The 12910-nt window shown below is 40.1% G+C and overlaps 1 protein-coding gene and 1 long non-coding RNA gene across 2 annotated transcripts in view; both read right to left on the reverse strand.

The window, feature by feature from the left end:
- Positions 1-2235: 2235 nt before the first annotated feature.
- LOC118335419 (urotensin-2 receptor) lies at positions 2236-6494 on the reverse strand. Its single transcript, XM_035671682.1, has 2 exons — positions 6292-6494; positions 2236-4789 (listed from the first exon to the last, which is right to left on the reverse strand). The coding sequence occupies exon 2, from the start codon at positions 4724-4726 to the stop codon at positions 3581-3583; it is 1146 nt and encodes a 381-aa protein (XP_035527575.1). The 5' UTR covers positions 4727-4789; positions 6292-6494; the 3' UTR covers positions 2236-3580.
- Positions 6495-11894: 5400 nt separating this feature from the next.
- Positions 11895-12910, reverse strand: part of LOC118336231 — an 18751-nt gene continuing 17735 nt past the window's right edge. Inside the window, exon 3 of the long non-coding RNA XR_004797097.1 lies at positions 11895-12858. This is a non-coding gene — a long non-coding RNA (uncharacterized LOC118336231). The remainder of the gene's footprint in view (positions 12859-12910) is intronic.

The following is a 12910-nucleotide window of genomic DNA, read 5'->3' on the forward strand; positions in this document are numbered from 1 at the left end:
TGGCGCGGGCTGCGGCCTCGTCTCGTCTACACAGCGGGGTGCTTTCCTGAGCGGGCTGCCCAGGGGAGGGGCACCTGCAGCAGCCGCAAACACTGGTCAAGAGGAGTGCCTGACGGGCGGGGCGAGGGGTGCTAGGATGGAAAGATGCTTGATGGTTCCAGGAAACGGACATGTGCTGGATTTATGAAATCCTCAGGTAGAACAGAGCGACGCTCCCAAAAGAAAATATTTGTCCTTGTGTTTTCCCCGTGGACTAGAGAGGAGGAGGACACTGCCTACAATCTCAGGATGAAATCAAAAGCTTCTGTTGCGCAGAAGGACAAAAGTTATGATTGGAGCAAGTCAGCCGGTGCTGGCAACTACCAAAACAAACAACACAAAGTTTATAGATCGGCCAGCCTGCCAACTGAGACAATATTTTCCATCCATTTGGTTGGGTTGACCAAACACCACGTATTTTTGAAGTTTATCAAACACTCAGTCATCCCCGCAGACCTGAGGGAGGATTTAATCATCTGATATATTGAGTTTTAGAATATGCAGACACTCAAAACCTGTCCACTATGCAGACTCAGAAAATTGAACAACAAGCTCTCTGTGTTTTAATATCTACACTGCTGTTAAGTGTCTTTTTTGGAAGGGTTTCATCTTTACACAAGCTACACCCTCCATCTTGTGTCATTTCGGTATGACCCAGGGGTCCAAAAATCACCATGTCTCATATGAGGGTTCATGATTTCAGACGTATATGAAGCTGGCTCTTTGTCTGCAAGAAATTCCATTTTAATGGACAAATGTGCTGAGAGGGCCTCAGTTGTCTGTGAAAGGTGGATGGATATTGCATTAACTTCACAACAGAAGCGCCCCCTGTGGTGTGACCGCACAGGGCTCTGGGTAATAACTGCACTGGGAACGTTATGCTCAGAGGTAGCCAGGCCAGGTAAATAGAAACACATGGTAGGCAGCGTGGACTACAGAAGGGCCCTGCAGACTCAGAAATAATGGCATCACAGTGCAGAGAAACACAGGCCCTCCCTTGACAAATGCTTTTGGTATGTGTCTCTTCAACCTGTTGGTATTACCAATGCAGTAAAGCCCCGCAGTGCTTTGCGGCTTCTTCTGCAGCCCTCAGGTTTTCTTTTCCTCAGTTAATGTTCCTACATGTATGCACTTTATGTGCAAATAAATAAACCCAAACTTTAAGTTTACTTTCCTCAAATAATTCCAGTCTCAATTTACATTGCATTTAACATGAAATCACTTAAATAAGCAATTACTTGGGGATTATGTTCTCACAGAAGTTACTGAATGTCAAGTCAAAACACAGTTAACCACACTTAATAGAGCTTAATGGTCCTTCTGTGTGATTTGGTCCAACAAAGAAAAACACCATTGACCAGATATGTCATTCGAGACAGGATCAGTGCCACATCTTATGTTCTCCACAGAGTTTGTGTCAGAATTTCATAGAGGTCTGGAATATTATTCACAATGTATGTCTCTTTTTGTAGAGGACAGCTGTTTTTTAACATGTAGATTAAGATGCTTTAATGTGAATAAATACATTGTGTGAGTCTCTAGTTTTGCATTACGTTCATGCATATTGACACATTTGATTTATTTTGTGGAAAGTTGTCTCAGGTTTCCACTATGCATCAGATTGAAAGAGATTTTAAATTTATGCTTAAAGAAAAATACCCTTCTCAGAAATAGTTTAATGGAAAAATTGTTATTTATTTATACGGAGGTGCACAGATGTAGACATGCTGCAAGCTTTAGGAAGTAAGCCTAAAGAGAATAAACAATAATAAACAGAATTAAATTAAAATATGCGTACTTTAAAGTACACCATATATACACGCATACTTTAAAGTACACCATATATATATATATATATGCAGTATATAAATAATAGCTAAATAAAAACAGTGATTGCAATTATTAATAAAATAAAGTGAAGTTGCAGGAGTAGAGTGATAAAACCCAATAACTTATATCTAAGAATTCATAAACACCTTCCTTTGATAAGGGGAGAGATGGGAGATGATATGCAACAACAGTCCCCTACCGAACTTGAACCAGGGACCGTACGATCACGTGGTCAGCATCTTAAACCCCTAAGCCTTGAAGAAGCCCTCACCAAGCCCCACCCCCCACCCAATACGTTTCTGACCAAATCTCCATGCTCAATATCTCCCTGCTCCTTTTGTCCCGTCATCTTATCCCCATCCTGACTCCTTTCTGTCAAACAACAATATTTGCTCATCTGCGTCAAAGAGCAGCAGGGTTTGCGATAGAGTACAGTGCAGCCTTTGAGTCAGACAGACAGAGACAGGCCGTTGCTACAGGGAGACACAGCCACCAGCCAGCGAGTATATACACAGGAACGGGGAAGACCTTCTAGAGTCCCTGACATGCTGACACAGACACACAAATAAAAGTATGAATGTAACTTCAAGGATTTTTCTCCAGAGCACTTTTTCTTTTTTCATACAACACCTTATATGTCTGTTTTCAGCCTCTTTCTGTCTCATTTCATTGTGGTTTCTCAAATTTTCTCTCCTTTTTCACATAGTATTGTCATGAACACCATAACGTGTGATCTTTAGTTATCTTGTGTTATTTTTGCAAGACAATACAGGTCACTTTCTCATCTTTTTCCCCAGTTAAAGATCCAATCACACAGTGGATTACAGAAAGCATATTCTTTATTCAAGGCTATATATTATGCATCATTATAAACATCAGCTACAATCAACACAAGTTGAGGCCATGCAAAGCATTGCATGATTCAAAAAGTACATTTTCAAACCCAACATGCAGGTTGTGATTATAAAAGTCAGTTGTTTTAGATATGTCAGGGTTCAGAGGAAGCAAACAAAAGACTGTTGACCCAGTCAAACATAATTCATTGAGTCAACAAACAATGTCTCAGAAAAATGTCCCAACGAGGTCCTGACCAGTTGTTCAAAAACAAACATTTTCTTTGATAGTTCTCTGAAAACAAGCAGAAGTGCATTAGGGTTTTACTGGAAATGCTTGTAAGTGTGAACATACAGCATAACTCTGCTTTCCTAATGTTACTGTACAATAATACAGTACAGGACAAAAAATATGTTGACTAAATAAAACATTCCTTTCTGTTAAAAAGTCTGTTGATTTGGGTAAATAACTTTGCACAATTAATTACCATAGTAACCACTTGCATTAGAAATACCATATTATCTCTACCACAGATATATAATCATTAAAACATTTAAAACCAAATTATCAATATGTAAACGTGGTTACTACATCAATTAAAGGCAGATTCTTTGATATGACCAAAGTTGGGAAAAGGTTTGCAGATAAAGCATTAATTAGGTGACACATCTTAAAGAAATTGTCTTTTTGATTGTCAAAGCATCTATACAAAGTGCTATCATTTGCTTAGTATTGTTCTGTTTCCTTAGTTTGCAGTCTAAGGATAAATCAATGGTCTTTGGTGTCTATTATGAAACTCAAGGATTCATATACAGTACCTTTTCACACATGTGTACACACTCACATTATTGTCTCTACTGTTAGAGAGACACACACACTACTGCAGTGGACTGCTCTTACGGCAGAGCTGATTTGCTGATGTCAGCGTCTGCCGGTTGCGTCTTTGTTTTCCAGTCAATAGTGTGTAGAAGAACGGATTTACACAGGAGTTTCCATAGGTCAGCCCTGTGAGGATACGATTCACTGTCACCTGTGTCCCTACTGGTACTGTCCGCAGCATGTCGGGCTGATAGAGAGGCAGCAGCTGCCAGATCCAGAAAGGGAGGAAGCAGGCCCAGAAAGCAAGCACAATACCGAGGATGAGGAGAAGGACTTTGGGTTTGGGGGCACGGGGAGGACAAGCAGTGCTGCCCCCACTGGCCCAGGCTGGCCTAGTCTGAGACACCCAGTAAAGCCGGCCTAGCGTAGCATAAAGCGCTCCAATGGCCAGCCCAGGACCAAGAATGCTGGTGCAGAAAAGCACACTCAGATAGGCCTTGGAGCTCTGCTCGTCCCATGCCGGCACACACAGCTGGCCCTCCTGGTTCTCCCCATCCTCCAGGTGCAGGGTGATCATCATGGGCAGACTAAGAGCCACAGCCAGCCCCCAGGCCAGGCCTACACGCAGCAGGCCGGAGGAGTTGGAGGAGGAGATGTGGAGGGGATGGGCCACAGCACGGTAGCGGTCCAGGCTCATGGCAGTGAGAGTGAAGATGGAGGCGTGCATTGTGAGGAGGTCGAGGCTCAGGAGGAGACGGCAGCCCAGCTCACCGAAGGCCCAGCCAGACGCCAGGCTGTCGTACACAATGAAGGGAGCGGTGAAAAGGTAGAGCAGATCAGCAAGAGCAAGACTCAGCACCTGGAGGTGAAGAGAGGAGGAGGAGGAGGAGGAAGAAGAAATGGGGGAGGAGGAAGGGGAGGAGGAGTTGGCCAGGCAGGATGGTACAGGTACTCTCATTAGGCAGCAGGTTGGTCCTGTTCCACATCTTCTCCTACTTCTCCTACGCCTCAGAAGGAGGCCCAGAGTGTACAGGTTTCCTGTGATTCCCAGCAAGGAGAGGAGGGAGAGAAGGGAGCAGAAGAGTGCAGTGGACGCCAGGCTTGGTGATGGAGAGATGGAGGGAGAGGAGGAGGGCATGGAGAAATTGGGAATAATAGGGAAGGTGTATGGGGAAGGTGGAGGCAAAGAGCCTGAGAGGTCCATAATGTCAAATTATAAAAAGTTAAAAAAAAAAGTTGAAAGGAATGTCAGTGAATATTAAATGGTCTGTTTGAGATGTAAAGTAAAATATGCAGAGACAGAGAGGAAGGAGGTGGGATAGGTTGGGTCAAAAGGGAGAAACAGGTGGAGAAAAAGCACATTTTAGCTCACATCAATACTTTCCTTTTCATTATATTCTCTCGTTTCAGAAGATTTTATTTGTTTGAAACACAGAAAATGACAACAAAGCTAAAATCGATTTGGATCTTGCGCCTCAAAGTGATTTATGCACATATGAATCTTGAAACCAGTTAAAGTAAATAAAGTCATATAAACATGTAGTAGAAATGAAAGTGTCAGCAAAACCAGGATGGTTTATGTTTTAGCAGAAACCTGCTCTGATTGGCTCAAGCTTCACAGTTTTATAGTTTCACAGGGAGCCAGATGAGCCTGTCATGGTTTTAGTAAAAATAATTGGATTTTCAGAGTAGGAGGGCTCCAACTGAAGACTGTAAATCTAGACTGAAACCTCCAAACGCTTGCTCATTCTTAAGGTCAGCAGTTGGGATACAATTAGGCTAAGTGAGACACAAAAAAGTAACATGACTCAGAAGTTGTTTCATACAAACAAATCCTAAATGTTAGTTTAGATTTCTGGGTTTGTGCGTTTTTGCGCACCGGTGGTTTGGATGTAGCCCGGGACAATATGCGAGCCAGTGGATTGCGCGATGATGAGGCGACAGGACTAACAACTCGGGCTATATTTTATTGAAAATTCTTTATTTTAAAGAACAAACGGGAATTTTTATTCAGTTTGCTAGTCGGTGAAAGTTTCCTGCCCAAGAAGACGAGGGTGGTAATATATTGTGTTATTTTTGTGAGCCTAACACTTCTCCTCCGAGACAGATGATTTTAACGAAATGTAATCTGCAGCGACATCAAAGCAGACGCGGGGTGCCTGACAGAAACGGCCTGTATGACACATGGTGACCCAGGCTGCACCGGGGTTAAGAGCTACTGTTGAACTATGGAGGAGCAGCCAAACCCCCGCGGTGCTGCGCGCCTCCATACGTTACCGGCTCCCTTTAAATAACAGCTGTGTTATATTCATGACAGGACCTTTCCTACCAGGAAAATCTTTGCAGCATATTTCCATTATTTAGATGAATTCGACCAAATTTCCTTTAAACTGCAGTATTTGATCCAGATGTGTGTATGCATTTTAATTTCATGTGATTTTATAAATAAACCTACAAGCCAATAGCTAGCCTGTACAGACCTAACTGTCATAAATCCGCACTTTTAGCAATACATAAAAAAAACTATATTAGGCCACTTACAATATTTCACCTTAGCATCCACAAACTTTAGAGAGATCATTGATTTCATGCAGTAAAGATTGGGATTTCCATTGAGATATAAATCGCCTGCATAAGGGGCTATGTTTGGGCCTTAATCAGTGCTAAAGAAAAATTAGCAATAGGCCTATAATAAACAATATTTATACAGATCTACTCACAGATATTAACCAGCCAATAATTTGGCAGATTGATATTTCTTCAACTTACCTTAAACCAGTTTAATCACAGATGCTGTAAAAAATAATATTCCTTGGATTTGTTTGGTGAAAATATTCAGTTCCCATTTTGAAATATCCCCTTGAATTCTTCAGGCACCAGATCAGGAGGTGGAGGTCGGAGTATTCCTGGTGACAATCTGCCTCCAAACTTTGGGATCTGCTGTCTGTCCTGCTCAGTGCAGCTCGTCTCCTCAGCTCAGTCTTTGATTTGTCTGAGTCAACGGGAGAGGAGTGTGTGTGAGTGGAAAGGGGGTGGGGTGGGTTTCTGAGTGAGGGGGCTTATCCTGCATATACTGAATATTAATATTAAGTTGTGTTGGCCTCAACTGGGGTCCCAGAACAGAATATATAACAATGACCTTCTTAATCATATGTTTCATTCTACAATAGGTATAAATAACAGGAAAGACATCTGAAAAGTCTATTTTTGACATATCAAACTGGATTTGTGGTTTAAATCTATTTAGTGCTGTCATGAAAATGTTTCTCACTTTAAAACACTCACTATCGATCATTACAGTAATTACAGTTCAGTTGCTTTAAATTATGACTGAAAAAGCATTCCGAGTAAGCCAGGCCACAGCAGAGCTGAGTAACGGTACGAGAATTTAAAATGTGGATATAGCTAATATTAGTGTGTGTTTTTAATTCTTATATTTATAGCCACATTTTGGGGGATTTACAGTAAGTTTAATTATGGTTTGATGACTCTCTAATGGTTCCAATACCTTTAAGCCAGGCATAAATCTCACAGTGAACTCACTGCAAAGACTTTCCATGAAAGTCAAGAATCGGACCATAAATGGTATTGGAACATCATATTTGGGCAATTAATCAGGTGCTATATAAGTCACAGATATGGCTAAGTTTTGAAAGCTACCAATTTATTGTGATGGATTTATAAAAACCTGGGTTTATTCAGTAATAACACTTTTAATGCACTTTTAAGCATACTTTATCTTGGTATGTATATAAAACAAAAGAATAGAGTGAAGAAGATAAACTATAGTCTTCATGGTTTTCCTATTTTTATGACTGACCTCTATTTTAGTCTTTCAGCAATAAATAAAACCTTGTTGCTACAATGCCAATAGCACTAAAAACAAAAGTATGGTCCACATATGTACACCCAGTTGCAATAAAAAAAAGAATTAAATATTGAGCTAAGCATTAACATGATCCTCAATAATTGTACATAGATGGATATGGAGAAATTAGGTTGAGACTTGGATGATATAGCTATTGGACCGAAAGGTCATGGGGTTGATCCCCTGAAACAGAAACAAGTCAATCAAAAGCCAAATTGTCTTTGAAACTCTGTTTGTGAATATCTCAATTTCTGCTTGATACCAGAAATATGTAAGCATTAATACAAAACTGCACAGTTGATTATTCTAGTCAGATTAAATTTGACTGTAGACTTTAGACTCTGTGGGAAGAGAAACGAATGTATGAGCCAGCGTATCATTGGTATTTGCTGTCATTTCATGACGCACTGCAATAACTAATGCACTTCAACTCTGACCCAATGTCAATACCACATCAGCTCATGTTCAAACACAAGGCGCCTCACACCCCCACAAGGGCTTTATATGATGATTTGGTGTTTAAATTATAGAGGAAATTAATTATCCAGTATACTTGCCTGTATCAACATTTGTCCATGTCACAGCAAAGTTTAACTGCTAGATCTAATAAGTGGCCGGACCTTTAAGGTCTGACAACGTCACAGAATAAACGGGTCTTTCAGCAGTTATCAAAAGCAACTTACAGTTGCCTGTTATCCACCGAGTTGTTTTTGGCCCGGCTGTTGTATAACCCACAGCTGTGGTTTGCCAGCTTCAAGAGGCTGAACAACTTGGAAATGATTTAGTTGTGACTAGCCAGTAAAATGTGTAGGCTGTACGCCTCGTGTTGGTGGTGGGGAGTCCACGTTGGCTGCTTCATACATGTGCTGGCGTACATAAGATAGACAGAGACAGGCAGTAAAGACGAGAGAGGGACGGGTGGAAAGGGGGGGACATACCTATCCCCACGGGGTGTGAGGAATTTGAACAAATACCTGGCACAGGCATGCCAAAATAGGGGAGGGGGTGGATGCATGGAGGCATGAGAAGGCTCCCTCACACAAGGAGACGGACAGGTAGAACAACTTAATAGCTGGAAATGGAGAAGGAGGCATGAGTGCCAAGGTGACCAAAAAAGTTTTAATGAAGTGATATCAGGTGTTCTCTGGGTTTTAAATTTGCATAGATTTTGGAAAAAGGTGCAGGAGAGATTATGAACTGTGAAACCAGACATTTGGAGACAGATATTGCTTAACTTTAACATCCAAACATGGAAAAAGAGAATGGGGGGGGGAAAGAGAGTGAAAGTGTCTGAGTACTGTGCTGTTTATTTGTCTTTGTCAGAACACATCAATCTCAGTCTGTGCAGACACATTATATAATTTCTAATTACATTTACCTGAGCTATGGGCTTTGTTCTTGTGCTATGACCTGCAGTGCACGTGTTTCCCCTGTTAATCTGTATCAGTCTTTAGTATGCAAATGTAGAAGGTCTGAAGATGAAAGCACAGAAACAGATGCTCATCAGCTCTCCTGTTCTCTTATTATAAATTAAGCTGTTGAAATAAGGGCCGGGCCATCATTTCCAACATGATCAAATCTATTGCCAATTAAAGATTACTAGCATATTTAACTGGATAGACAAAATCTATATGCATTTATATGTTGTTTTGTTTGCATTTAAGGTTGTAAAATAATTATTTCCTGGCAACAGTCACCTATGATGGTGAACTGAGACCAATAAAGTCTGTGTTCAAGTGCAGTACAGTTCATTTTGTCTGTCAATAACATAAATTACTATATAAACTGACTGACTATATCTTATCAGTTTGGATTTTTTTGGAAAGGAATAACTGTTATTAATATTTCTTTGCTATCATCAGGCCAATGAAGTAGCCAGTAGTTATTTGTTTGGTCATATTCACTGTATAAAGGGTGTACAGGCATTATTTTTCATTATATTAATTAATATAATCATTTTCTCTATTAATCATTTAGTTTACAGAATGTAAGCTAATAATACTAAAAAGTGCATTCACAATTTTCTAAAGCCGAATGTGACATCTTTTAAATAGCTTGTTTGGTTCAACCAACAGTCCAAAACCCCCCAAAATATTCAGTTTACTTTGACAAAACACAAAAAACTGAAGCATTTTCTGAGCCATAATGACTTAAATGGTTAATCAGTTATTAAAATTGTCAACTAATTAATTAACTGATTCAGTATACAGCATATATTATTCTATATGATAATTGTTTTATTAATAGAAAAAGGAAACTGCTGCGGTATCACAGTGGACACCTGTTACAGAACTATGACAGTGAGTGGATTACACTGGAGTCTATGCTTGTATACTGACGTATTTCATTATGCTAATTGTGTGCTTGTCACACAGAAATGTTTCCCTGCCACATTTTATATTCTGGGGGTTTCTGCAGTGTTCGGATATCATGGGGCCAAACGGGCCCTGAGGTGTCTTTGTGCTACTGGGAGTTCACAGGAGGTTGAGCATGTAAAAACAAAATGGAGCTTAAGGTTACACTCACACTCCCTTGAAAAAACAGTCTTTATTATTCTGTATATCTTCATCTATTTACGCAGCACACCCCGAAGAAGGGGCTGTAACACGTCCAATCAGTGGGTAGTCACAGTATGAGAAACGCCCCAACACGTAAACATTATCAGCTCCCTAACCTTTTCCTGGCTGTCCTTGCTCTCTTCATTCATTTCATTAATTAGCTTACCCATTTCTGAGCAAATTGACAAATTGCCTGCCGGTTGACCGTCCTCAGTCTCGTAGTCTTGATTAAATGGGTGGACATTTTCTTCTGTGTAACAAACGGTTGTTGGACCAGGCTGATTCACAACTTGTGATGAGTTATTGATCCCCCCCCTCCCCCTTCTGCCTGTCTGTCTTTACAGTTACACATCAAATTTCTCCCGTTCCCTCAATACCAAGCCAAGTGTTTGTACTGTGAGTACACACTGAGATTTAGATTTTATACATTGCTTTGTGGAAGTATATTTAACACATAATTGACAAGCCTCCATTTGCCTTTTGAATAAGATTAAAGTAAAATGAGATTATTTAAATGATAGAAAATAGTAAAGCTGAAATGATTAGTCGATAAATTTGTTGTTTAATTAATTGGCAAAAAATCATTGCTTCCAGCTTCTCAAATGTAAATGTTTCCTCCTTTTCTAATATGACATTTGGTTGGACAAAACTGGACATTTTAAGACATTGCCACAGGATCTGGGAACTTGTAAACTTTCACTATTTGCTGACATTCTTTAAATCAATCATTAATTGAACAATTAATCAGTTAATCAAAAAAAATAATCTGTAGAGTAACTGATAATAAAGATAATTATCCCTTATCCCCTAGAAAATACCAACTGATCTTGTTTTAGCGGTCCTTTGTCTTTAAAGTGATTCAGCAGTACAGTTCACCCTCCTTGTCTGAGTGCAGGGGATCTGTCTTCTGTTGGCCCCTGAAGTAAGTCTGCAGAGGGCAGACACCACACATTGAACCAATATGCGCTTACCCCTGAAATCACGGAGCATTAGATTTGGACCTTGTGTGACCATGACAAAATCTGGAACCCGTTACAGGTCGCAGCCAGAGTCTGCTGCTCCATCTGCAGAAATCGGATCAGGCTTTCACAGGCCCACATGGAACCTTATCACAGCAGAAAGCATCTAACCAGCCAGCAGGGAAATAGACTCTTGCTTACCACGCAGGATAGTTTTGTAATTTCTTTCCCATGATTTACTATGAATAGGTGAAACTAAGTAATGACATAGACTATAAAATGACTTAAATGACACATCATACAAAACTCTCACTGATAGTTCACAAATAACCTTTAACTTGAAAGGAAAATTCTACAAATCCAAATGTGTACGCAGGTATTGTTTCTCTCTTGTTGTCTCTTTTTTAGCATCTTTCAAGTCGTAAAACACCCTAAGGTGTGAAATTCTCTTTTAGTGTCTGCACAGCTGCTTATTTTAAATCTTGACTTGTAATTAGGCCCTCAGAAACCAGGTGTGTAGCCTCTGGTCAATCTGCAGCCATCCAGTCTGATAATCACTAATCACCAGTTTACCAGAGTGAAAACTTTCAAGTCCTAAACTGGCACTGATGTTTAACTGCAGGCTCACTCATGGATGCCAAAAATTGCTTCAACCTGCCCACTGGTGGCTCAGAGTCAGTATTGCATCCCCACAGAGTACTCTCCAATAATAATAATAGATTAATTATACGGGCGCCTCACTGAGGACACACACAGGCCCATACCCCTCCTCACTCTGCCACCCCGCTGCAGATATATCAAGTTTCCAAATCACCGTTGTACATTAAATGATTCATTGTAAATACCACTCAACCCATGATTGAAGCTAAATAGTGGAAATATTGACTCACCGTTGAGCAGTTAGAAATGAGCTGCTGCTGCTTTTCTGCTTCATTTCTAGTCAAACAAGTAGAAAGGAAAGTTTAGTCCCAGATGTACATATTTCTCTTTGTTTATTTAAGGCTGCCGTGCCTGCAACAGTTTACCACAATCAAAGTTACATGTTATTTACATGACACCAGGAAGTCCAGTCACAGTTTACCAGTTTTTTTTACACAATTGTATGCCTTTTGCTGGAGAATTTACTGGAGAGAGATAAAGTGAGCCAAGAGATAGAGATGGTAATAGTGTACATTTAGCAATAAAATAATTCATGCCAATACACCTTTTTGAATTTGAGATTGGAAATAAAATTTTTCTTAAAAAAAAAAGTCTTGACCCTCTTCTCATCATAAAGTCCCAGAAAAACGCCTCTAAATTGATTTTCAAATACTTTTCTGCCATGTTTGCACTCTCTCTCTCTTATCCCAGCAACCAGCCTGATACACAAAAACAAACCAGGATAACATTTCTAACACTGTCTACAGTCTCATATATGGCTTCAACAGAAGGGACCATGGAGTGATTAATTCATTTTATCCTCTTAAAGGTCTCTAGTTTTCCTGAACCTCGTGTCTTTCTGATCACTCACTCATTCACAAAGTCTGACATCACCATGCCCTCCCCTGTTAGTTTCTCTCTCTCTCTCTCTCTGCCTCGGTCCCCTCCTCCCGGACAGTTTTCCATGGGTCAATTACAATTAGTGTTTTTACACAAACACAATATGCAATTTAAATTAACAGAAGGTGCCCAGTTGCAAACATAATCTATGTAACATCCACTGCTTTTATTTAAAGATTTCGTCTGAGCAGATAAAGTTTATATCCACTAAAATGTGATGTTTTTGATGTTTTTGCTGTTTTTGATGTTTATGTTGTTTATGTTGTTTGATGCATGCTGATTGTTGTGTCTGCCGCATTAGTCTCTTTTTTTGCTGTTTTTTTGCTTTTTTTGCCCTCGGTCATCTTCAATCTGATCCTTTTTTTCCATAGAATGACGGAGCTCATGACATCATAGGTCACTTCTTGGGCACCTGAGATTAAATCAGATTAAGTATTAGTAAACTCTCTTTCTCTCTCTCTGTC

The sequence above is a fragment of the Morone saxatilis genome, unplaced genomic scaffold (genome assembly GCF_004916995.1).
Source record: "Morone saxatilis isolate NCDOM2014 unplaced genomic scaffold, NCSU_SB_2.0 Contig24, whole genome shotgun sequence".
NCBI classification, from domain to species: Eukaryota; Metazoa; Chordata; class Actinopteri; family Moronidae; genus Morone; species Morone saxatilis.